General features: G+C 34.4%; 4 protein-coding genes across 5 annotated transcripts; 2 read left to right on the top strand and 2 right to left on the bottom strand.

The window, feature by feature from the left end:
- Positions 1-929: 929 nt before the first annotated feature.
- LOC118031119 (uncharacterized) lies at positions 930-3,873 on the bottom strand. Its single transcript, XM_035035425.2, has 2 exons — positions 3,651-3,873; positions 930-2,608 (listed from the first exon to the last, which is right to left on the bottom strand). Exon 2 carries the CDS (start codon positions 2,315-2,317, stop codon positions 1,109-1,111), a length of 1,209 nt encoding a protein of 402 aa, XP_034891316.1. The 5' UTR covers positions 2,318-2,608; positions 3,651-3,873; the 3' UTR covers positions 930-1,108.
- Positions 3,874-8,534: 4,661 nt separating this feature from the next.
- On the top strand, positions 8,535-15,934 carry LOC118031120 (probable serine/threonine-protein kinase At1g09600). Of its 2 annotated transcripts, XM_035035428.2 has the most exons (9): positions 9,796-9,936; positions 10,439-10,560; positions 10,755-11,039; positions 11,616-11,933; positions 12,634-12,861; positions 13,637-13,737; positions 14,134-14,248; positions 14,351-14,815; positions 15,255-15,934. In XM_035035428.2, the coding sequence occupies exons 3-9, from the start codon at positions 10,845-10,847 to the stop codon at positions 15,447-15,449; spliced, it is 1,617 nt and encodes a 538-aa protein (XP_034891319.1). In that variant the 5' UTR covers positions 9,796-9,936; positions 10,439-10,560; positions 10,755-10,844; the 3' UTR covers positions 15,450-15,934. The 2 variants fall into 2 exon arrangements, with proteins under 2 accessions (XP_034891318.1, XP_034891319.1); XM_035035427.2 differs by lacking the exon at positions 10,439-10,560 and having other exon boundaries at positions 8,535-9,936.
- Positions 15,935-17,408: 1,474 nt separating this feature from the next.
- Positions 17,409-18,530, top strand: LOC118031122 (glucuronoxylan 4-O-methyltransferase 1). The gene has a single exon (XM_035035430.2). The coding sequence runs from the start codon at positions 17,550-17,552 to the stop codon at positions 18,414-18,416; it is 867 nt and encodes a 288-aa protein (XP_034891321.1). The 5' UTR covers positions 17,409-17,549; the 3' UTR covers positions 18,417-18,530.
- A 574-nt stretch (positions 18,531-19,104) lies between these two features.
- LOC118031121 (leucine--tRNA ligase, cytoplasmic) lies at positions 19,105-24,168 on the bottom strand. The gene is made up of 3 exons (XM_035035429.2): positions 24,008-24,168; positions 20,244-23,516; positions 19,105-19,462 (listed from the first exon to the last, which is right to left on the bottom strand). The coding sequence occupies exons 2-3, from the start codon at positions 23,495-23,497 to the stop codon at positions 19,453-19,455; spliced, it is 3,264 nt and encodes a 1,087-aa protein (XP_034891320.1). The 5' UTR covers positions 23,498-23,516; positions 24,008-24,168; the 3' UTR covers positions 19,105-19,452.
- Positions 24,169-26,058: the final 1,890 nt, after the last annotated feature.

The following is a 26,058-nucleotide window of genomic DNA, read 5'->3' as shown; positions in this document are numbered from 1 at the left end:
TTCGTATCTTTAGAGATCTTTAAAGGATGAGAAGAGATCCTGATATCTTTTCTCTTAATAGATCGTCATGGAAGTTAATGTTAGGAATATTTGTCTCTCATTAATATTAATGTCAATGATATTTGTCTCTCTTGTTAATGACAATGGTAAGGATATTTATACGCCATTAATTAGTTATGTCAACGACCTCTAATCTTTATTAATATTAAGGTGGAAATATACATCTTTATCCTCATAGGATAGATAAATTACTGGATTTGAAGGATATAAATACCCTTCAGACCATTCAAGTAAACGGTTCAAAATTTCTATTCAAAATAAATAAAATTTTCCAAGTACTAAAATATTTATTACATCAAAACAATAACAAACTTTGGTTCTTGAAACTTAATGTTTTTTTTGTTGTAGTTATTAACTTTGTTTTTCTTTTAAAAGTTATTGATTTTATTATTATAGAGTCTTTAAATCTTTCCGGGGGGGAATATAAATATAAACTATGATAAAATCAATAACTTATAAGTACTAAAATCAACGTGTAAATTTCATTAAATTTAACGGGTTTATCAGTTTTTATCATGTTGTGAAGCAATATCTTATTTCTTTTAATGTGACGTGTATATTTTTATACTACGGATCATGAAGGGTTTTTAGAGGTTTATGCAAGAATTTAAAGTTTAGACTATATTTCGTGGTTTTATGCATCATTAATGAGTATAGCTTGTTTTTTATAATCGAGTACCTAGTGGGTACTCGCCGAGTGGAGAAAATCATCCACCCAACATGATCTCCAAGAGGATCGAAGGGGAGTGATGGATTTAGATATTCTGGGCTGCAAAAAGTTCCTCTAATTGATCCACCAGCTTAGACATTGTTGTTTAGGGTTTATTAATGCAAGAGAAAGCACCTTGCTTTAACTGAGGAGTACGCTATTTAGAAAGACGCCAATAAAAATCAACATTAAAAATGTTACAAAAAGAAAAGAAGCAGATCTTGGAATCACTGAAACAAAAACCAGGATAATCTAAAACTAGAAAACAAACCAATAATAAAAATCCTTATGGAAACTAACCCTTTACAATCAGTTTTTCTTTTATCACAAAATTGATATTCACTGCGAGAACTCAGTTCCTTGCCCAGTTTTCGGGTCCACAAGCGGGCGCATAGGCCAGCCGAGCGGCGGAGGTGAGCCTGGCGGAGTGGCATCTGGACTTGGTGAAAAAAGGCTCAGTTCCACAAATGGCCCTGAAGAAGTGCCATCTCTTTGGTAAGTCCGGAAAGAAATTGATCCACGCTTGGTTGAGGCGTCGGAGTTTCTGCCAGGGCTCATACCACTTTCTTCAAGATGGCTTTGGTTTGCAACCAGGGAAATGGTTTCATCGGCAGCATGTCTTCTAGCCTCCAAGTCTCGAAGATCCCCCAGCGCTAAAGAATCGGCAACTGGATAGTAAACAAGCATGCAGATACACACCCCAGCACAGCAAGAAAGGGCAAGAAAGGCTGAGAAAGCAAGAGCTTCAAATAGAAAATGCTCTGGTTTAGATAAAACAGATAGTCCAAGTAAAAGAACCCTCAATGGAAGGAAACTTGAAACTGAGAATAATAACGTGTATACTCTCTTTTGCAAACCCTTATTGATGACCAATTTCAAAATCTGCCTTCCAAGCCAAAACAGGTAGACAGTCAGTGCAGAAGCAAAAACCCCAAGAAGGATTGTATTCAGTAAAGGGTAAGTGCAATGCGCAATATCAGAGGTAGCATGTTGCATCCCATGAGTAGCAGTGATTGTAAAATAATGAGGCAACCTTTTCAATCTACTCCGTAATTGCGGCCCAATTAGAATAATAGCAAGCTGAAGGACGAACATTGGAAGGCAATAAAGAAGGACACATAATGCAGTTTTCCCATTCCACCCGCGACAAAGACCTCCCGATCCCATCTTCTGTAAGGGCGCCCGAAGAAGAAATATGATGGTGAGTAACAAGCAAGGTTCTGCAAAACCCAAATTCGAGACAATGTAGCATTTGCAGACAGTTTCCTGCCATTTGTAGTCAAGGACATCCAACACTCTACCCTTGTGTCTCAACAAACTTAACCGTAAAATTTCACCAACACCCCACCAGATTACTAACAAGATGATTGTTATTCGGATGATCCAGGGACCGCTAAAATAGCTGAGTTGAGAAAAGCCTTGACTACGAACACGAGAGCGGAAGTAAAATGAGTAAGCAATGCACACCAGACCAAAAAGAATCAAAATAGCGACTAGACAAATTGTCACCACACCCAATGCATCGGCAGCAGCACTCGTCAGGGGCATTACCCGAAGCACAAATTCCACGCATGCTCTCTGCCAGCATGGACGCAAAGAATCCTCCTCTGGTCGTGCATGCACTTCCTTCCGAGGATTAATTTTAATTTGGAAATTTCCAAAATAATACTGGAATCAGATTGTTGAAAACTGAACCAACCAGTCACCCAGAGCAATCAACCCTCACTCTGCACGTAGTAATGATGACAAACCCATGTATGATGCCAGACATCAATCAATCCAAAGCCAACACAACATATCACTGCTTTCTGTCTGGCTCAAGTTTTCCAGCCCAATCACCTGTGGCATAAAAATTAAAAATACTCAAAAAAGGTGCCAAAATTTAAATCATACTTATCATTTATATATCAACACCCAAATCCTGCAAGCACCAAGCTCAGAAGAGCTTTATTAAGTAAAGAGCCATCTGCAATGATTAGACGGCTGAAACGAGTCTTTTAACAAGAAACTACATACAGATAAGTTCATGTTTGAGAGTTGGCAAGTAAGGCAAGGGAGTCAGATTGCCAGAAAAACAAGGCTGCTCATCAACCTATGGCCTATTTGGCGAGTTGCAATTAGCATATCTTGCCCAAATTTCAACCACATTTTACAAGGACTCGAACAAAATCACATATATCATGCATTCCATGGCATTAGCAACGAAATAAGTACATTCATCCTAATTCAGCGTCGCACATTATATCAGTTACACATCTGTAAATCAACATCAGAACTCCTAGAAAAAAGAAGACAACTAAAACCCTAATGGATCATTAAATAACTACAAAACCATTAAAAGCAATAACAACATTGCCAGCAAAGAACAACATTGGCATATAGTAAATAACTAATAATTAACCAAAAGAACCCCTGTTATCATCATGCTGCATCACAAACAACAAACTACACGGGCTGTTATAGACTTCCTCCGTATGGCTATTAAAAAAAATCATTCCAAGTGCATGCATCAATTCCTCTTTACCAAATTTAAATCTCAACGTTTCACATTATTTAGATCTTACTAAATTCCGAGAGAAAAAATATTAACCTCAGTAAAATTTTATGCTTTCCCCAACTTCAACAGTTTAAAAAAATTATCAAAATTTTCATTTTCTTCACTTTCTCAGCAACCAAACATACAAGTAAATAATTTAAAAAAATGAAAAAAAAATATCATTATCCTCATAACATCTCCAAATCACCATGCACTGAAAAAACCGCAAAAAAAACACGAAAACGATAACTACAACAAAAAATCATCGTAAAGGAAGATGCAAAACTCCAAGCAGACAAAAAAGATAGCTAAAATGAGAAAAATTCAGATCAATCGAAAGCTTACAAAGCAGAGAAACTTGATCTGGTAAAGAGAAATGGGGATTCCAACAACAACGAGCAAGATAAAGAAAACCCTAACTTGAAAGACCGAGGTAGCGAGAGAAAGGTAGCGGGGGAGAGGGAGAGGGAGAAAGACAGAGAGAGAGAGAGAGAGAGACCATGTAGTTAAGTGGGACTTTGTTGGAGACAGCCTGTCTCCAGCTGTGTAATCCGAACCTACAGGTTCGAATTTCAGACTTTTGCTTCGTTGCTTATCCCTTACCTACGTGGGTCTGCCTTAACGGCGAGCTGTCTTATTTCTTTCCTTTTCTCTTTTTATTTATTTAAATAAGGCTAAGATAAAAGAGCGTGCGCTTGGTTGTCTGGTTAAGGAAATCTAAAACAAGGATTAGAGTAACTCACCCACTATGGTTCCTGCGTAGCTTGTTTGATTGTCCAAACGAATCTGAACTTGATTTCACGGCAAGCTGGCTCGAGAATATCTTTACTATTAAATAAATAAAAAATAATAAGGGTTGAGAGATAGATTGATGAGAATTAAAATTAAATTTTTTGTGAAGATTTTGAAGAGAATATATATGCCAAAAAATTATTAAAAAATAATTTTTATTTAATTTAAAAATGGAGGAAATGTGTGTTAATTTTTTGTTAATTTGGTGAAAATGTTAAGGTGGGTGTTTGATTTTATACTAGTGGCACAATTAAGAGGAGGATGACTATTATAATAAGTACAAGAAGTGAGATTTTAAAAAATTAATGTTATATATATATATATATATATATATATATATATATATAAAAAAACATTGGTTTTTGGAAATTTTCATTCAAATAGGATATGCATTCCATATGTCAAAGGAGGTGGAAACGTAAGAATCCACAATATTTAATGAAGTTCTTTATTTATCATCTAAAATTAATATGTTTTAACATATGATTTGTATTGATTTTCTTATACTGTTATTCTCATTCCATGTATTACTATATTAATCATATTCCTTAATTTATTTTTATTTCTTTAATAGAACGAAATAGCACTAGTTAAATTTTTCACAAATGATGATGTTGAATGTTGGTATTGTATTTATATCTAGAAAATATGTGTAGAAATAGAAAAAATATATAATTAGTATATTCAAAATTTACCCTTTTTTATCATTTTCTATTACGAAATTTAATTTCTTCCTAAAGATTTTGGTCATCCTATATTTTTTCTTGTTCAAGATTCTTTTTATGTTTCTAAACATTATCCACATATAAAATTTTTATTTCAAATCCATAATAGAGTAATTAAATCTTTATTTTATATATATTTCATTTGAATTTATTTTTAATAATTACAAAGTAATATTTCAATAAAATTTATTTCTATCAAGACAACGATGTAAACCCGAAATGCTAAATCTTAGGATACACAATCAAGAATTAGAATACTTATTAAAAAAAACTAAAATTAAATAAGAAAACCTCGACCCAATAATTCAAACCAAAGATATATAGTTAGAACTCCATGGAGACAAACTATTTGATAAACTCTAAAAGTTTAATGAATAACACAAAGAAGAAGGGCTTCACATTATTCAATTATTAATCACGATAAAAATCTATTTTTTCAATGTTATTCCAACTATTTATATAACACGAATGATAAAATAAGCCCTAATTAGCTAATATGTTTAAATTAAATCCATACAAAATAATTAAAAAATAATTGTCATTTAAAAAAGACTATATAAATAAAATAAAAGAGAAAAGAGGTATTAATTTTAATATAACTAAAAAATATATTTTTGAAAAAAAAAAACATATAAATCAAAGAACGTGTCGTCTAATTTTACCTAGATTCTAGCCACTGTAGTGGTTGAAAAATCAGGGTTAAAGATATTTTTTTTTATCGAAAACTCATTTTCCAAACCATTTTTGAAATGAAACATTTAGATAACATCATAGAAACCTTGACAAACATGTTCATGGCCTCAAAAAACCATTCCAAAACCCAAAATCAAAAATCTCCTCGTGCTCAAATATGTTTTTTAGGCACTTTCAAAGTTAAAAACAAAAAAAAAAACACTTAATATAAACTCTCATCACCAAATAAAATCATTTGACACAAAAATGAACCATTTTGATGGCTAAAATTGGTGTCAACAACATTTTTCTCTCTTTACCACCAAAATCCGGTGACCTCTCTCTCCCCTCTCCCAAACTATTGACTAAAAATAACAAAAATATTTTTTTGTACCATAATTGAATTCAAAAAAAATATTGAGGGACCTAATATGTATAATTTTTAAAGTGCGAGGACTAAATAAAACTTTTTGTGAACTTTGAAACCGTCACTCATTTATGGCATTTTTATATTTTGGTCCCTTGTCTTTCAATTTTATCCTTAGTCAACAAGTTTAATTTATTTGCCCTTGAATTTGGCTTAAAAAGGATGCAATTGCACAAAAAAAAGTTTATAAACTAAATTGAAAAAAAAAAAAAAGAAGTAGATCCACAGTAAAATGTTATAGGATGAACTATGATGTGTTCATGGTGAAAAGCTCATGCCCTTTAGTGTTTTGTAATTATTCAAAGAAAATCCACATCTAGCACTATACCAATGATTTAAGCGATATGTCCACAGTTATCTCATCAAACCAATTATCCTCTACCTCTCATGTTTACTCGTATTTTTTGTTTGTGTTTTATAAACCTCTCTTCTCCAACCCAAATAATGATTTCTTTTCTCATGTGTGTCTGGTATTGCGGTGTAGAATACTTTTTCAAAGTTTTTTTCACTTAAAAAAGTATTAAAATGTTTTTTTTTAGATTTTTTTTTATTTTTGACATCATCATATTTAAATAACTAAGAAAGCACTAAAAAAAATTAATTTAACGAAAAAACAAACAATATTAAAGAAGAAGAAGAAGAAAAAATCTTTATGTTGATATTTGCTTATGTAACAAGACAAACAATGAGAAAGATATCGAAGATTAAGAAGAAGCTAATGTGATGTAATAGAATGAGCCAATGGATTAAAACCATGAACAATTTTAAATGATGAGTAATTAGTATTAAAATGCACATTCTTATTATATACAAACTCAAGAAACGATAAACACTCGAAACTTTTAAATGGCAATACATAATAAAATAATTAATGACCTATTCATCACTTTTGTTTGATCATCTGTTTATGAATGACAAGTATTTGAAAGCAATAATTTATTTTTTCACCTTTTCTATAAAATCTTCAAAAAATAACTAAGAAACTTAACATCATCATTAGTTTTCCCAAGTCGACTAAGGTTGGTTGGGTTATTGAAAACCTGACCAAGTCAACTGGGTTTCATTAAGCTAATTTCTTGTTCAATTCAACTAAAAACACAACCTTGATTAGATTTCAAATCTTAAATTTCTTCTATCAACCAATCATGACAAACCAAGTTTAATAACTACAAACTTGATACATAAAGAAGATGGTATGATTGTTTGGCCCTATTTGTTTATTGAAAAATAGTGTTTTTTTTTTTAAAGTTGTTTTCATAGAAAATGAATTCTTAAAAAATGAATTATTTTCTGATATTTGACAGTTTCATGCAAAATGAGTTAAAAAATACCTTCTAGTGTTTGATTATGTTATAGATAATGAGCTAAAAAATAACTTATTAATATTTTGTTTTTTCAAGTTTATCAAAAAAATAGGGATTAAATTTGACAAATAAAAAATTAAAGGAGAATGAAATTGAAAAAAAAATGTTTTCATAAATTATTTAAAATAAAACAAATAAAAATAAAAATAATGGAGATCAAATTTGATAGATTAAAAAATTAAAGAAGGATGAAATTGAAAAAAAAATCAATTTCATTAATTATTTCAAGTAAAATAAATAGAAATAAAAAGAACATAGACCAAATTTGATAGATAAGAAATTTCAATTAAGAAAATGATAAGAAAAAATTAAATAACAATAAAAAAAAATTAAGGATCAAGGTTGATATAAAAACAAAATTAAATCAAATTATAATGGACAAGATTGAAAAAAAATTCAAAACAAAATATATAGCAATCAAATTAAATTTAATATAACTAACTGATAACAAGAGACTGTTGAATTTTTTACAACTCTTTAGAAAGTGTTTTTTGTCCAAAATAAAAGGAAAACACTATCTTAGAAATTAAGCTAAATTTTTCCTTGATTAAAAAATATTTTCATTGACCAACTTTTTTAATAATAAATAAAAATAAAAAAGTTTTAAAAATAATTTTCAAAAAATATTCTGATTTCACATGCACACCCTTTCAGCTCATGAACTCAAAAAAAAATTCTCAATTCTCAACTACAAGAATGTTAGACATCTTGTTAAAGACAAAAGTTACATTAATCCTGTTTGTTTTTATGTTTCAAAAACAGTTTTAAAATTTTTTTATTTTAATTTTATTTTTTTTATTTTAAATTAATATTTTTTGGTGTTTTTAAATTATTTTGATGCGCTAATATTTAAAATAATTTTGATATATTTTCAAATATAAAATACTTTAAAAAATAACTATAATTATAATTTTAAATACGCTATAAATTAATAGTATTTCAAGCAATATGTCCTTTATTGTATCATCATATCCAACCACTCTCTCCCTTTCATGTGTGCTCATCTTTTTCTCTTGTATTTTATATTCTCAAAATGGCCATTATTTTTAATAATTATTTTTACTCAATAACAAAAATATTTTTAAATTATCTTAGTACTTTTTAGGCGTTAACACGGGCGTCATAAAGATGGTTCGATTGAGTTCAAGAGCATGAGCTAGGTCGAATATAAACCCCAGAAGACCCAGCCCATGATGATGATGCCCTTCTCCTCCGGCCCCCCTGCAGTGCAGTCACAATCACGCTAGATTTCCACTGCGGGGCCCACAAGGACATGCAGGGCCCACTGTGTCGCCACGTGGAAGAGCCGCTGTTTCTCTTCTCACGAGAAGAAGAAATCCTTTTGTTATTTGCTTCTCTAACAAGACGAGCCAAGAAAAAACAAGGAGGAAGAAGATGAAGAAGAAGCTAATGTGATGTATGGATCCCCACTCCTCTCAATTCTCACTCGCTCATTCGCTTACTCACACATCACTTGGCATCATTGTGTTCTGTTTCTTTGCTTTGCTTTGCTTCTAAAAAAATCAAATCTTTCTTGCGGGAGTAGTGTTGTCTGTAAAAAAGCTAAAAACAGAAGCGAAGTTTGAAAGAACAACCTGTCTGAAACAAAAAAAAATATCTCTCATTTCAAAGGGTATTCGCATTTCTAGGAAATATCCAGATCCGAAATACCCTCTCTTTCTCTTTCAATCCTGCTGTCGCACAATAACCTTGCAAAGACCAAAAAGGGGTCCAAATTTATCCTTTTTTTCTTTTTTGCCTTGTAATTGGGTTTTTTTTTTTTTTTTTGCATGGTTTTAGTAGTTGTCAAAAAAAGGGTCATTCTAGTTTGTTTCTACGTTTTGAAACTATTATCTTTGAATGTTGTATCTCAATATTTGTACCTGATTGGGATCTGGGTTCTTGTTGATATGTCAAAATGGTTTTTTTATTGATCTTTTGATTTGAGGATCTGGGTTGATCTTAGTTTTTTCAAAGTTTTCTTCTTGGGGCATTTACCATTGATTCTTATATTTATCATTCGTTTCCTTTGAATTGGTGATCTGGGTTCTTCTTGTTGTGTTAGAGCTTGATATCAAAAGTTAAGAATTTTCAACTTTCAAGAACTACATTGATTGATTAGATGCGGAGTAGGATAAGTTAAGACATTTATACGTTGGAGATGATGATATTTTGGGGTTGATGCTGGAAAGAATTGAAGTTAGTAAAACCAGTCACACGGTTGAGAATTCTGGATTGGAATTATGGGCTGCATTTGCTCGAAAGGCGGTCGAGCAAATAATTTTTTAGACAATAATGTGAGAAGAAAAGAAAAAAACAAGCCTGCCAAACGGCTAGTCTCTTTATCCAGAAAAGATGAAGTCGTGGTAGAGGTTGATGGCAGTGCTAATGATGCCACAGCTAGCTTGATATCGAATCAACCTGGAAACGATAACGTGGAGTACGCTCCAGTATCATCCGATGAGGGGGGAAAGAAGGAAATAATCGAAAAGGCTAATAATCGAATGAGTTCTAGTATAGTGAGTATGAGCAATGGAGAGAGAGGAGCACAGGTTGTTGCTGGTTGGCCTTCTTGGCTCACTGCTGTAGCTGGAGAAGCAATCATTGGATGGGTGCCTCGAAGGGCAGATTCATTTGAGAAGCTGGATAAGGTCAGTTTGGTGTATGTCTCCATGATTCTCGTTGTTTTTGTCTTGTCCATTGATAATTTGAGTGAATTGTTAAAAAAAGGTGGTTTCATTTTCCCCTTTCCATGAACTTGAAAATAATAGCTAATAGGTATATACATCCTGTTGGCTATAGCTTGCGATATATTCAATAACTCTTCGATGTTTAAATGTATTCTCAGCACAACCTTAACCAACACCCCTCATGTTATACCTACAATATGTGTTTATGTGCAAGCACGCTTGCGGCCGCATATATCTTAGGTTCCTAATGGACAACCTAGTTTTGGGTGCTTTGAGAGTGCAGTCATATTACTTTGTTCAAATTCAGTTGCCTTTTGGTCATTGGTTAAAAGATGGATGCTGTCTTTGTAGAGATTTTTGGTTTCTCTGGAAATGTAATTTCTTTCTGAATTTTTTACCCTTGACTACTTTGATATTCTTGTAAGAATAAATGTTCTGTTTACCCCTGAAAGTTTTTGAACAGTAAAATTGACAAAAATGGTGAAACATGCTAGTCCGAGGAATGGAGGTGCTGTTATATTACTGCAGGCAACGAGTCATGTCTCTTGCAAAATGGCTTCTTCCCTGAAGCAAGCATTCTTCTAGGTTCTGTTGGACAAGCACTCCTCTCAGATTTGTTTGTTTCAATCAATTTGAAACTGAAAGTTTCTCAGCAACTTGACATGTTTTTTATTTGATATGCAATGCTTGGTTTTTGAGCAACCACCATGTTAAATGCTGTCTACTCCTTGGTTTATTGCCCAGTTCTTTACCAGTAAACTTTTCTGCAAACAATGCAGATTGGACAGGGAACATATAGCAGTGTGTACAAAGCTCGGGATCTTGAAACAAATAAGATAGTGGCATTGAAGAAGGTGCGCTTTGCTAATATGGATCCAGAAAGTGTTCGCTTTATGGCAAGAGAAATCATTGTTTTGCGCAGGCTTGATCACCCAAATGTTATGAAGCTTGAGGGTGTCATTGCTTCAAGAATGTCTGGCAGTTTATACCTTGTATTTGAATATATGGAGCATGACCTTGCAGGGCTTTTGGCCTCACCAGGGATTAAATTCACCGAAGCACAGGTTCTTGCTCTATCTCATTTGAACTTTAACTGCGAGAATAATTGATACATAATATTTTGGATCCTAACATAATTTGACAAGAAAAAAAAACAAGAAGAAGGAATTTTATGACAAACTCTAGAGTGGCTATTTCAAGTACAGTTTTGAACTCTTTTGAAAATGTCAAGAACCCAGGTGAAACTTGCCTAACTCAATATATTGACGTGAGTGTCTGAAAGCCACCTAATTTCCTATGGGATAGTTCTAAGAAATGGCTTTTTGCATCAAATTTTTAGGCAATTCATAATAACACTATTTATGGTTTTGCCTCATCAAGCCATTAGAAAGGCCAGCAAAATGAAAACATTTAGAATAAAAGGAAGCTTGGAGATTTTTTCCCTTATTAAGATAAGCAGGTGGTACGTGCAATGATGATTTTCAACTGAATTTTTGTCTCTGGGATTCATCCTCACCCAATTTCAAAGATTTGGTCCTTTACCGGATCTTATTTCTTAACTGCAAATGAATGAACTTGGCTAATCTGTTACCATATTTTTTTCTTTATTAAAGGTTGATCTGAAGTTTTTTTTCCTGCAGATTAAATGTTACATGCAGCAGCTGCTTCATGGACTTGAACATTGCCACAACCGTGGGGTATTGCACCGTGATATAAAGGGATCAAATCTTCTGATTGACACTAATGGCAATCTCAAGATTGCTGATTTTGGACTGGCAACTTTTTTCTCTTCACCTCAGAAGCAGCCTCTAACAAGTCGGGTAGTTACATTGTGGTACAGGCCTCCAGAGCTTTTGCTTGGTGCCACAGACTATGGAGTTGCTGTGGATCTATGGAGCGCTGGTTGCATTCTTGCAGAATTGTTTGCTGGGAAGCCTATCATGCCTGGAAGAACTGAGGTAGCTTTCTTTTTATATAATTGAAATAATGCCTTAATATATTATTAACTTGTTAAGCATATTGAATTGTTAATTGTTGATCCTTGACTAGAAGTGGCAATTTCCAATGGTGAAATACCCTAAATTATGAATTATGCCAACATAGGAACATTTACAAAAAAACAAATTCCTGTTTATGAGGTCATGTTGCAGCCTAGTGATCATCTCATGAATGGCTGTCTTAATAGACCTGCTGATCAAAAGATCTGTTTTGAGTATTGTCCATTAATGGCTAACTGTTTGGCCATCATGACCTTGATCACTGTGACAGCAGGTGTCTCTGCATCAATCTAGGGAAAAATCTCTCAGATCAACAACTGTAGGCATATGGAGGTTTCTTTATGGTATGTGGATTTGCCCGAAGATGGCTTCTACAGATGAGAGCAGCAAGATCAGCATCATGACATGTTATATGGCATTGTTTGGTTTCAGATTTATGGTCACTGGCAATTAGGTTCCTGAAAATTGCGTTTTTGCATCAATGAAATGATCTTAATCCTTCATGCAATGTGTTTGTTCAAATTTTCTATAGCTCTGCTGAACCTATCTTACTTTCATCTGTTGAATATTGTGGCCTGAAAGATTGATGAAAGAATGTTAGTGCATATTCACATTTAGCCGAATTATTTGGGTGTCAAGATCTTATGTCTATCATTTGTAGGTGGAGCAACTGCACAAAATCTTCAAACTTTGTGGGTCTCCTTCTGATGACTACTGGAAGAGATCAAAACTGCCACATGCAACCATTTTTAAACCTCAGCATCCTTATAAACGTTGTGTTGCTGAGACATATAAGGACTTTCCGTCATCAGCTTTGTCCCTGCTTGATGTCCTTCTTGCAGTAGAACCTGAGCCCCGTGGTACTGCTTTTTCTGCACTTGATAGTGAGGTAATTCGAGTTCTATATTACAATATGATTTCACCTTGTCAATTTTTGTGAGTCTTAAACATCTACAAGTGCAACTCTTCTTCACTTACGATATTTTCCACATGTTGGGGCTGTTTTCCCTAGGATTTTTGAAGCAGAAGCATTATTTATCCAATTATCATATTACACTCGATTAATTGTTAATGTTAAGTTTCGGATTTACAGGGTGTCTGACACAACTTCTGCTTCTGCATTTAGGTGCTTTTCAAAAGTGTTTTTGGCTTAAAAAAACATTAAATTGATTGTTTTTTCAAGTGTTTTTGATGTGCTTGATATCAAAAAAAATTTTAAAAAAATTATTTATTTTGATGTATTTTAAAGCGAAAAGCTATTTTAAAAAGCAACCTGCAATACAATCCAAAACACCCCTTTAGAATATCACCCAGAGCAGTTAGCAAAAGTAAAATCCAAGTCCTGAACGTCCTTCCTGCAGTAAAGTTTGTCTGCTAGTTTAACTTTGCCTATGAGTGGATAAATTGATGAAAAAAGGCGTGGCTATTGCTAAAGATGAGGATGGTGATTGAAACAGCATTCATAATGGGTTTCCTTTTGGTAGTTTACCTGTCACAAGTGGTGATAAAAATAGAACCCTTTAATTATTCTACACTTCTTTTTTCGTTGGTGGTATTATCAGGGTTTGTGATGCTTATATTAACTTTCTTTGTATTCCATTCTGTTAATTTGGAACTTGCATGCTTTAAATGATTAAATCTCAGGAATTTTTTCTCTTCCCCAGTTCTTCAAGACGAAGCCTCTTCCTTGTGATCCATCAAGTTTGCCCAAGTACCCACCAACCAAGGAGATTGATGTAAAGTTTCGGGATGAGGATGCTAGAAGGTAAAGAATTTCACCATATTATTTTCCCCTGACATCTGTCTTTTTGACAAGAGTTGGATGTGGCCTTGTTATTGCAAATCATCAAAAGCAGTTAAGCTGCCTCTTTTCCTTTTGTTATTAATAATAAAAAAGGTTGTTTTTGTGATGAATAAAACTCAAAAGTAATAACAATGTTTGTTTGTATATTACTGTGATGCCCTTAATCAGACACATAATCTCTGAACCCGATGACTGTCTGTCTAGCTTCCGTCACTAATATAAACTGGGAAATATAAACTTTTAATGGAGTCAATGATGGAGAAATCCTTTATCAGGACCTGATATCGATTTAGTAATGGTTGAATTTTATTTTTCCTGCACTTTATTTATGCCACCTCTTTATCATCTTGCAACCAGGCGGAGAGCAGTTGGAGGTAAAGGACGTGGACATGAATCAACTAGAAGGAGCTCAAAAGAAAGTAAAGCTGTGCCAGCACCAGATGCCAATGCAGAGTTGCAGGCATCCATACAGGTAAATTGTGACTGTATTTTCCTGAAGGTTCCTATAGTTATTTATGCAATGGAGAACTAGTTTTTTAGGTCATGATTTACCTCTGTTATATATCTAATACAGAAGCGACAAGGGCAGTCTAACCAAATAAGCATCAGTGAACAGTACAATCATGAAGAGGATGGTGGTTCTGGCTACCCTATTGGTCCAGCCAAAGGAACAACAAGAAATGTCTATTCTCATTCTGGCCAGTCAATGCATCCTACAAACTTTGGATCTTCACGTAATATGAATATCAATGATGCTGCTCTTAGGGCTCCTAGCCAAGACTTTATTTCTCCAAGGCAGACTGCAGAGTTGAGTGCTCAGGGATCTTTTATTCAACGGGAAGCAGTCCTGTCTAGATTTTCTAATTCAGTTGCAGTTAGAGGCGATTCACACTTTCAAGGTTGCAGTTCAACTAACGTGAATTCGCACTGGCCAGAGGAGAGTTTTAATGTTAGATACAACAATCTGGACGATTCCTCCCACAGTCTATTAGGAGGGCCAAATTTCTCGCATAAGAAGCCTGGTTTGGAGTCTACAATGGTAAAGGAATTACACCAGCAATTATATGTTCAATAATCCTCTTCCTCATCCCTGTCATGATTCATTCAATTAATGTAGTTGGAAGAACAACAAAAAGGCTGCCTTGACCGCTCTGATTCAGTCATTCCTGGTTTTCGAGTGGAACTGGACTTTGTGAAAAGTTAAATTTGGATTACATGGAAAATTAATTGAAATGCAAATGCAAGGTTATGTCTAGTCTGATTGCTTATTGCTCTCGATATGGAGGCATTGAGTGACACTGGCTCTTTCAAAATCTTAGTGATGTGCTTGCAAAGCTAACAATGTGTATGAATTGTTTCAGGACAGGGTTAAAATTTTGCTTTTGTACCTTGAATGGTTATTTAAGACTTTTGTTTGTTCGCTCGAAACTTTTTGTAGAAATGCACTAATCACTTGCACTGTTTGCTTGTGGCCTCAGGGTTATTCTGCAAAGAAAGGACGTGTTCATTACTCTGGACCATTGGTGCCTCAAGGTGGAAACATTGAGGAAATGCTCAAAGAGCACGAGAGACAAATCCAGCGAGCTATGCGTAAAGCTTGTTTGGAAAAGAACAACAATGAAAGTGGACAGTCTCAATCACTACTTTATCATCAGAGAATAAATGGTCAATGACCCTGGGTTAAGAGAGCATGGCAAATGACACAACTTTTTTATATTCCTTATGACAATAAAGGAAATATCAGTGGCATCTTTCCATCAGATAGTTACAAGCATCTTCCATAATTGGCATGACATCGAACCGCAAAATGGAGAGAAATGAATGAAATGCCAATCAAATCCATCACCTCTGGTGCAGTACAAGATTGGCGATGGATTTTTCATGACACCAACCAAGTATGTGTTTGCCAAATCACTCTCTTTGGTTTGTCCAGTTTCAAAGGTATACTTTGTACAGCTGAAAATCTGATTTTTTTTTATTGATCAATTTTCCCTCATTCTGTGGAGAGGCTGCAATAATCCTAGATGCCACTCCAAAATGTTGCTCAGGGTAGCTTTATAACAATACAAAGTGTAACTCGTTCTTTTCTTTGCCCTAGCAGGCACACGATGAATAGCAATATAATGAATAAAAAAAAAAAACATTTTATTCTGGATTATTGAGTAGAATTTCTGTGTTTCCTTTGTTTCAATCACAGATACATTTTCCTTTGCTTTTCTGGAAAATACTATCGTCTCTCCAGAGGGGATTTGAGCTTGGATCTTCTCTTAATAAAAGAGGTGTTACTAACTTCGTATATGTCTTGTCTTGGCCTTGTTACAACTGCCCTCTCGAATTCCCTTAAAATTCTACTTAAAAAAGAGTCTTGGTGAAGAAGAAAACAATTGTGACAAGGCATTGAAATGATCTTTCTCTGCACCAAAAAAAAAAATGAATCACTGATATACAAAAAAACCCAAGATTTCTTCTTTGTTTTCCTTTATATTACCAGGAAGTAGTGGTAAATGTTCACAAGTGAGATGATTTTTCATTTGAGAAGTAATTCTACCAGTTCATCAGGTTTTTTATTACCTTTCTACATAATAATCTGTAAAATAACTTCTTTGCAGAAAAATATTATCTGGCTGCAGTCCTACAAGAATTTTTGCTTTTTCAGATAAAGCAAAATGAATTCGAGTTTGGTATTGTTGTAGTTTCTGATTTTTGTTCAACTATAAGAAAAAAAACTGTTTGGTTAGTTAAATAATTTCTGTTGTTTTACACTTACCTCGTATATGATTGCGTTTTAAATCTTGCTTTTGTAGAAATTAAAATAAGTTTTTTTATTCATGAAAATCTACTTTTTATTTGTTTTGTATTCAAAAATTCATCTATATATGTGTGTTTGGTATTATAGTACTTTTTACTATTGTAGTTTAAAAATATAAGTTTTAAAAAAACTATAAATTATAAATTTATCGTAACCAAGGTTTTAGAAGGGAAATTTTACTATATATTTATTTTTTAGATAGTTTTTATTTTGTGGTTGTGATTTTAAAAATATAAGTTTTAAAACGATGTGATTAGTTGTATTTAAATATGTATTTAATAAAAATTATGATTGAAGTTTACATGTAGCAAAAAACATATATAAAATATTTGGTTTGAAACTCAATTAAAAAATATGTAAAAATTATTTTATAAAAATTGTATTTCAAACTTAATTTTTTAATAATTTTCATAGTATAAAACACAGTTTAATATATTATCAAATATCTCATTGTATTTTTTACACCGCAAATGCAAAATTTAAAGTTAAACAAACGCATCCGGAAACAAGTTTGCAAATACGTTCCGCTCCTTGACCACAAAACAAGTCTGAAACTTGGAGAGGTGCGCAAGAAAGACAGCACCCTCTACTCTAAAGTCCAAACCCACATGGCCACAAACCAAGAATTAGAAAGTCCATAACGTTGACAGAAGAAAGAAACTAAGAAAAACTGTTTACAACATACCACCAAACTTGCAGGTCTACCAGCAAAAAAGCTTGCTTCGTCCATAAACTTTGCAGCTATTTAGTCTTCATCAAGTATCCATCCAATCCAGTGTTCCTTCCCTTCCTGCCTAAGCATCAAGAAGCAATCACTACCTTCAACCCTCAAACTCTCTACTTCTCAACTCAAACCTACCCAAATATAATCTTTGCATGCAGCTTCCAAAACACAGACAGACCCGCAAAGGTGAAGGACCTTTTTTCTAGTTTCTCTCATTCTATCCCAGAGATCAAATCCAATATGAGGCCTAAAGGCCAACAAATCACCAATCTTAAGATGCTCCTCTTTGGTGTCTTCCTTGCTTTCTTTGTGCTTTTCGTGTTGCGATCAAGCATGTCGTCTTCCCAGGAAAGTCCATCTCCCACCTCTCAACCACGAGTTTCAAACCCTGTGAAAGAAGCTAGAGAAACGAATTGCTCACAAGCATGCACTAAGATCCCACGCTCCCTGACCCAAGCTCTCGTTCACTACACAACCTCAACCATCACCCCACAGCAGACACGCAAGGAAATATCAGTGAGTGCCAAAGTTTTAGAAAAGAAATCCCCTTGTAACTTCTTGGTTTTTGGCCTCGGTCATGATAGCCTTATGTGGAGTGCACTCAACTACGGTGGACGGACAGTTTTCTTAGAAGAAGATGAAGCTTGGATTGCGCAAATTAAACGCCGGTTTCCCATGTTAGAGTCCCATCATGTCACATATGACAGCAAGGTGAATGAAGCTGCCATTCTCATGGAGGTAGGAAAGGGACCGGAGTGCACAGCGGTTAGCGATCCGAAGTTCTCCATGTGCCAACTTGCCATGAAAGGTTTGCCTAGTGAAGTTTATGAGATAGAATGGGACTTGATCATGGTTGATGCACCAACAGGCTACCATGAGGAGGCACCGGGGAGAATGACTGCCATATTTACGGCTGGAATGATGGCACGGAACAGGAAAGAGGGAGAGACCGATGTTTTTGTGCATGATGTGAACAGAGAGGTGGAAGATAAGTTCTCCCAGTCATTTCTTTGTGAAGGATACATGAAGAAACAGGTTGGAAGGTTAAGGCACTTCACCATTCCTAGCCACAGGGATGACTTGGACAGACACTTTTGCCCAGAGTAGATTTTCTTGTTTTTTCTTTCTTTCTAAAAAGTCCCATTTCCTACACAAATTTCCATGCACTTGCGAAGAAATTTGCTATCGTTTTGGAAAAACATGCATTGCTTTTACTGAGTAGGCATTGAAGTTTCTCTTCACTGTCATTGAATTGATGCTTGGTAAATACAAGAGTATACATAGAAAATGCGAAAGGTTGAAGTTTCTCAAGTCGTATATACCAACGAGGGTCTTTTGACATAATAACTCTCATCTCTTATGCCTCTGATCATAAGATGGTTAATTCTTTTACCAGAGAGAAATTGCCCAGCATTTGTCTTTCTAATTTTTCAGATTCTGTAGGACAATAGTACTTAGCACGCACACAAAACAGCCCTATCTTCACATATTTACAAGGAATCAAATCCAGAGAATTTATCAAAATAGAGGAACTTGATGCCATAATACAGAAATTCTGGTCCCTGCCGATATATTTCTAAAATGAAATCACCAGTTGTACACAACATACTTTCAGGATGATTTATTGTCACGTACCAAAGAATTCTTGAAAAAAGAAAAGAACTTGCAGAGGGACACTGTAAAAAAATAAAAGTTTTTCAAAATTGATCCATCAAACAATCAGCAGTTTGTTCGTGACACAATTCCTGATCAAGATAGATTTGAAATGAGAATTACTGTGAACAGAAATACAATATAACCTAACAGACTCAATATTTATAATTGTATAGAGAATGCATTACCAGGAAAACACAAGGGTAGAGAATACTTATAATGGAAGAAAAACCATCTCTGAATTCCCAAAACATCTATATCTAGTTTGTAGAAACCAAAAAGAGGAAAAACACAGCATCTTAGACAACAAAAGGAGACAATTAATGCAATAAAAGACCTCCTTTTACAACTAACTGCAATCCAGGAGCAAATTTCTTGAAAGAACTCCGCATCCCGGAGCTTCTTCAAAGTAACTTGTATGGGAAAGTCATCAGCTTTGAAATCAAGTAATGAAAAACCTCTCAACCATATTTCCATGCACCGTTTGTAACTACCTGTTGCTGTAGGATAAAAGGACAAAAGCCAAATTTTAGAACATATCTTTTTTGAGCACAACACGGCCATCTATGGCAGTAAGATATCTTGAATGTGTTTTCAAGGAAAACAGAAGTCAAGAACAAATTTTGAACAGGGAAAGCATTATGACAAAATCACAAGGTTCATGTATAGAATTAAGCTACCATCACTGGATGCTAGCAAAGATAAGGAACATTTCCTCCAACAAGTGTAGCTTTTCAATCTGAGACATAATGCCGATGTACTACATGGCTATCTGATTAATTTTAAGAACTTCGTAAAATAATCTACAAACTGGTAGGAATAAGCAGCTATATGGAGACTCAAAAAAGCAGTCTGATAGAGGCATCTCCTAACCCAAGTCGATAAGCTTAAAAACAAGCTCAAAGCAGTTTAAACAGCAAGCCACAGTCAACACTTAGTTAGACAAAACAAATCTGTTCCGAAACAGAAATAGAATCAGAATGAGTAAATAAAGCCAGCACACGAAAGGAAATAGGCTGATCTTTAGCCTGGGAGTTGGGTAGCAATTCAACTGATAAGAAGTTAACATTCAAGCACCTTCTATGCTTAATTAACCAGGACAGGCACAAGGAAAAGCAAACACGGGATACATCAGAAAATCTAAATCCATTATAAATGCATGCGATTATAAAAAATAAAGGAAATAGTTTGCTGGCCACAAACAAAAGGACAAGCCTCGCACCAACAAAGGCCACATTCCTGTAGATAAATTTAAGTTGGCACGTGAATGAATCCTCTCACCTCAACAAAAAGATGGCAGTTGGCTGTCCAGGAGAAGGAGGATTTTGATCCAACAGAGAGGAAAAACTACCAGCTTTGGCTCTAGCATCATGGTCATTTGCAGACAATATTTCCACCAACTCCAGACCAATTTGCCTCTTGATCAAGTCCGAGTTCTCCTGAAGAACCTCAATCTCACCGAACGGAAGCTTCAGATTCAAGGCTTGAACCCCAATAGCAATAGCCTCTTCCTTTTTGAACCTCAAGAAAGGCATACAAAGCTTTTGCACTTTCTTAAAGTTTGCATCTTGACCAACCGAACTTTTTTGCAGTGCCTCCAATATCTCCCCTTCTGATGCAAAAGTACCTGTGTTTCGGTCAAATTTGCTTTGAAGTATATTCAAGCATTCTGCTTTCCATCCATCAAACTGCTCATTCACATATACCAAACCTGTAATCTTCTCTACAGTTAGTGTTGCAGCAGGAGCTCCCTTCTTATTGGATTTCTTTGAACCCATGATTTGCTTTTGAAGAAGTTTCCTCATCAAAACAATTGAATCTTGCAAGTACTTGTTAGAAGCCTTAAGAGTTTCATCTGGAGAATCAGCAATAGGCCAGCCAGCATTCACAACAAATCCATCCTTCCTCAAAAGCTCCCTCCAAACATGTTCAGCATAGTGTGGGCAGATAGGAGTGATAAGCCGTGTCTGCACATCAATATAACGCCATACCAAGTCACGATTCATGCCCCCACTTCCACAAGATAACCTGTACTCATCTCTGGCAGCTTGGAGATCATAGCATCCAGTCTTTAGAGCCTCTCTAAACATGCATTTTTCATAATTCTTCTTTGTTGTTAAAACAGCAATGTTTATTTCATTTTCAAACACCCGATCAGCATAAGTAGATGGTGGTCCTGTTCTCAAGGACGCCTCTGCAGCTAAAACCTCTTCAATCCATGCAATCTCTTTAGTGAGGCGAAGAATTGCAGAATTTGCAGTCTCAAATACAAAGTTAGCATCATCCACACCATCTCCAGCATCAGCTAGACTGAACCGAGTAGCATCAGCAGAAAATTCCTCAATGGCCTGACGCAGTGTCCTGAAATTTCCTGTAGACTTAGACATCTTCTCTGAATTGAGCATAATGTGTCCATTACATCTGAATCCACGTGGCCAGTGATGCTTGGCCATGATTGCTGTGTGGTTGAAGATGCAGAATGTCAGATGATTCTGAATGAGGTCCTTTCCAGAGACTCGAAGATCAAACGGGTACCAATATGTAAACTCCTGTTTCATCTTATTAAGAATAGATGGTTCTATTTTTGATGATTTTGGGTATGAACCATCACAGAAGATAAAATTCCAAACATCGTCAGTCATTTCCTCAGGTCTAATAGGATGGGTCTTGTTAGAACCATACATGTCCTCATTATGTAGAAAGTGGGCAACAGTGTAATAAGCCATGTAAATAGTGGAGTCAGATAATGACTCAACAAGAAAATCTGGATCCCATGGAATGCGCGTACCAAGCCCAAAAGATCGTGAGCAAGCCCACCGATTTAGCCAGCCCAAAGTATGCTCAAAGCCATGTTTTGTCTCATCAGTGTAGAGATTCATCTGGGATAAGCACTCCTCAGCCAATTTCTTCCATTCAAGATCATCATATGTGAGGTACCATTGGTCTGTTAGAGCCACAACACATTCATCACCAGACCTTGACATGACACGCTTCTCAGGCTCGCTATACATAACTGCCTCACCTGTCTCAATGAGCTTGGTCCTTATCAATGACTTCGCTTCTTGGACTTTCCTCCCTGCACATTCTCCAACAAGCATGGTTCCATCAGTAAATCCTTTCAAGTATGTCAGCCTCTTAGCTTCAGCAAGCTTCTCTTTCTCATTTTGGCTCTTAATTTTCAGGTCCATGCAAACCTTTTCAGCAGCCTTATCACCATATTCTGGAATATTGATTATGGGTATAATATCAAAAGGCACTACCCACTCATCCTTCACGCCATACTTTTCCCTGAAAGCTGGTTTCGCTTTCAAAACCTGCAATGCCATGTAATCATCAGGGGCATCACTAGGCACACTGGTCACGATCCCTGTACCTTTGTCTGTCAGAATGGTCAGCATGGGAAGTGCATAAATGACCTTGTTGAAGGAAAGTGGAGACTTCAATGGTAGACCAATCAGATCATAACCAGTCAGATCAACCAGGCAACTAGGTTGCTTGGGGGTCTTTGAGAAGCCCTGATAGGCGAGGTTAAGGGCAGCTCTCTCTGTCAGGATGAAGACATCAGTATCATTCACTTCAAAAGCTCCATACTTGCCCTCAGGCAGTACCCATGCATTTGTTTGTCCATACATTGTCTCAGGCCTCAATGTAGCAGCAGCTAGAAACACGTTTCTTCCCTCTAATGCTTTGAATTTAGGCGGGAAAGGGGCCATCACTTCCATCTTTATAAGAGTGTAATCTTGGGGCTGCACACCTTCACCACTTGCCCTGTCATGATCTGCACATGGCTGGTCATCCAAGGGAGAGTATACTGTGTATCTTTTATCTTTGACAATCTTCCCCATGTCCTTCAACTTCCTCATCTGCCACTGCACAAATGAATCAAAATATGGATTCATATCTGTAGTAATAAACGATCTTCTCCAATCACATCCCAAGCCAAAATCCTTCAGATCTTCCATGGCCAGTGGTGGAAAGTAAGTCAACCATTTTTCTGGTTTCTGGAACTCTGCTATCTCACTGTCAGACAGCCCAACACTGCGCATAATCTCCCATTGGAACATCTGTCCACCTGATTTCGACACAGCCTTGGACTTTTTTCCCTTGAACTTATCTGGCGGTGGACCAGCATTTGCATCCTCAGGCTCTGGAGGCAATTCTACTGACTCTGCCTCTTTAGGGAACACAGGTGGATTGCCAAACTTTTGAATCTCCCTTGCAAGCTTATCTGCTGAGGCCTTAATAGGCATACCAGTGCAGTGAAAGCCAAAAGGAAGGAGCACGTTAGCCCCATTCAATCTATGAAAAGCAGCAGCAAATTCAAGCTTGGAAAGTGAGAATGCATGTCCAAGATGCAAAAACCCATTCATATACGGAAATGGGAAGTTGCCAAAGAACTTCTCGCCTGGTTTAGGAGTCCCTTCACCAGGTTCAGCCCGGAAAACATCTTTCTCATCCCACCAGCCGCTGACCTTCTTCTCTATCTCCAACAGACGGTCCCTCCTTGCAAAACTTTTTCCACTCTCGGTTGCCATTACACAAAATCGACAAGAACTGCATACAGAAAAAACACACAACACCTCAGCCAGGCACCCAAAATAAAACCGCGTGAATGAATGACCATTGAATCGATATAAACTCGAATCAAAACCCAAAATCTTAAAAATTGCACATATCCCCTTTTAGAACTTAAATTACAAGCACCAACAAATCAAAAAAAAAATATGAAAGAAAGCCAATTTTTTCATTGCTCCGTCATGAACTTGGAAAGTAGTCACAGCCCATTAATACATATAAAAAAAACCATTTTTCGAATAAACTGAATAAGCCCACAGACTAAAAACCGCGTAATTATACCTTGAAGCAACAGAATTGCAAATTTAGAAGAAAATAATGGAAACCCAATTCAGCTTTGGAGTGTTATATATCAAACAGATTCATGTGACTGATTTTAAGGATTGATTTATACTTTTGTTTTCGAACGAATCTGACAAAAACAAGTTAGAAAAACACACACACACAAGAGAAAATAAAACAGAGAGTACCTGTTGTGATTCAAGACAAAACGGAGAAACACATTCCGAGGAAAAACTTGAAGGTGTTGTCTCAAAAGATGAAGAGCCAGAGGATTTGACGGTGTCTTTGCGGCTTTGAAGAAGATGGAGCAGGAGGAGAAGAATATCGCTAAGGTCGTGTAGGGTTTAATGAATTCGAGCCTATCAAGGAATCTGAGGAGAGGGAAAACTACAAATAAGTCTACCAAATACTTATATGATTTCAATTAAGTACCCAAATTTCTATATTATGCGATCTTGTCTAAACTTTTAGGATTTTAAATTTCTAGTATACTCGATTACATTTATGATTTTCATATATCTAGGAACAAAAAAATAAATTAAATATAAATATATGAAATAGAAAAGACCGATAAAATCAAAAATATTTGTATAGATATTTATCCATTGTTTTAATATGTTAATATTAAAAAAAAATTAAAAATATATTTTAATATATTTTTAATTAAAAAAACATTTTTAAAACCAAATTGTAAGATATTACTAAACAATATTAGATGTGCCTCGAGTTATATATTCTCAACTTTCACAATTTCAATTATTCTAAACATTGCTTAGAATGCTGTTTTTAAATTTTAATAGTAGATTTTAATTATTATAAAATAACAAAGAAAAATATACACTTAATAATAGTATCTTAAATGATATGAGAAAAATACTTTAAATAAGCTTTACTTAATATACACTTTAATAAACTTTTAACTATCTTAGTTATTTACTCTTATATAACAATCTGTTTATTTTTACGTTTTAAAAGTATTTTTAAAAAAAATTTGAATTTTTTTTTCTTCAAATTAATTTTTTTTTGTGCTTTCAGATCATTTTAATATGTTGATGTCAAAAATTATTTTTTTAAAAAAATAAAAAATATTATTTTGATGTATTTCTGAATAAAAATTATTTTGAAAAACAATTGCTATCACACTCCTAAATACCCCCTTAAAGGTTATTGCTGGCTATTTCTGACTAGTGGTCAACTCGAACACCTTTTTGTTTTTCTCTATTTTCTTTTTTTGTTTCTTCTTTTTCTTCTTTTCTTTTCTCTTTCTTAAGATTTTTATTTTTATTTTGAAAATGTAAAATTTATTTTTAAAAATCTCTATTAATAAAGATCTAATATATTATTTGGATTATATCTGTTTATGTTTTATAAATATATTTATAGACACATCAATATATGTGTTTGACATTGTGGTAATTTTGTGGTTATAATTTTCTAAAAACAATATAGGTTTTAAAAAAGTATTTTTAATTGTGATTTTTAAAAATATATTTTAAAAAATAAGTGTGTGATTAAAATTTTCATGAGATGGATTTTTACATATGAAGTAAATGAAAAGCAGATGTCCATAAATGAAAAATAGGTTATTATAGCTTTTTATAAAATTAAGATTTAAAACATAATTATATATTAAAGTTCAATGCAAAAGTATAAAATATATAATTAACTAGACAAAAAGGATAAACTATTGTAGTTTAATCCACACCACGTACAGGTGCCTGCATGCTAAACATTTTATTTAGAAAAATCAATCATGTTTTTCACAAAAACAAAAAATTACTGACGAGTTGACCAAAAAATTTACATTTCATATCCTAATCTTAAGTCAAGTCTGAAATTTTTTATCGACTCGAGTTTTAATTTAATTTACAAATATATATAAATTTGATTCGACTCAATTAACTTATTGGGTTAATCAATGATCAATTAACTTGGTCAAATTAGATTAGATCAGTACCAATTTTTTTATAAATAAAATAAAAATATTATATTAACCTGAAATAAAAATTGACCTAATTTCTTTTTAAGTTAGACCTTGTTTGGATTTTAGTAACTATAAGAATGGTAATTAAGACATCTTTACAAAATGATAATTTGTTATTCTAAAGCATGGTTTATTTGTGATATACTTGCTAGTGATTATTATACCATGTATGAAAAAATTGTTTGGTGCATATCATATAATAATAATAATAATAATAATAATAATAATAATAATAATAATAATACACAATCCATT

Source organism: Populus alba, chromosome 4, assembly GCF_005239225.2.
Source record: "Populus alba chromosome 4, ASM523922v2, whole genome shotgun sequence".
NCBI classification, from domain to species: domain Eukaryota; kingdom Viridiplantae; phylum Streptophyta; class Magnoliopsida; order Malpighiales; family Salicaceae; genus Populus; species Populus alba.
This window is presented reverse-complemented; position numbering and strand designations above follow the sequence as displayed.

Excerpts from the sequence above, each read along its gene's own strand:
- LOC118031119 (XM_035035425.2), bottom strand. The coding sequence starts at position 2,317 with ATGCCCCTGACGAGTGCTGCTGCCGATGCATTGGGTGTGGTGACAATT.
- LOC118031122 (XM_035035430.2), top strand. The coding sequence starts at position 17,550 with ATGAGGCCTAAAGGCCAACAAATCACCAATCTTAAGATGCTCCTCTTT.
- LOC118031121 (XM_035035429.2), bottom strand. The coding sequence starts at position 23,497 with ATGGCAACCGAGAGTGGAAAAAGTTTTGCAAGGAGGGACCGTCTGTTG.
- LOC118031120 (XM_035035427.2), top strand. The coding sequence starts at position 9,529 with ATGGGCTGCATTTGCTCGAAAGGCGGTCGAGCAAATAATTTTTTAGAC. Across the intron at positions 9,937-10,754 it reads CATTTGAGAAGCTGGATAAG|ATTGGACAGGGAACATATAG; the intron begins GTCAGTTTGGTG and ends CAAACAATGCAG. Across the intron at positions 12,862-13,636 it reads TTTCTGCACTTGATAGTGAG|TTCTTCAAGACGAAGCCTCT; the intron begins GTAATTCGAGTT and ends TCTCTTCCCCAG.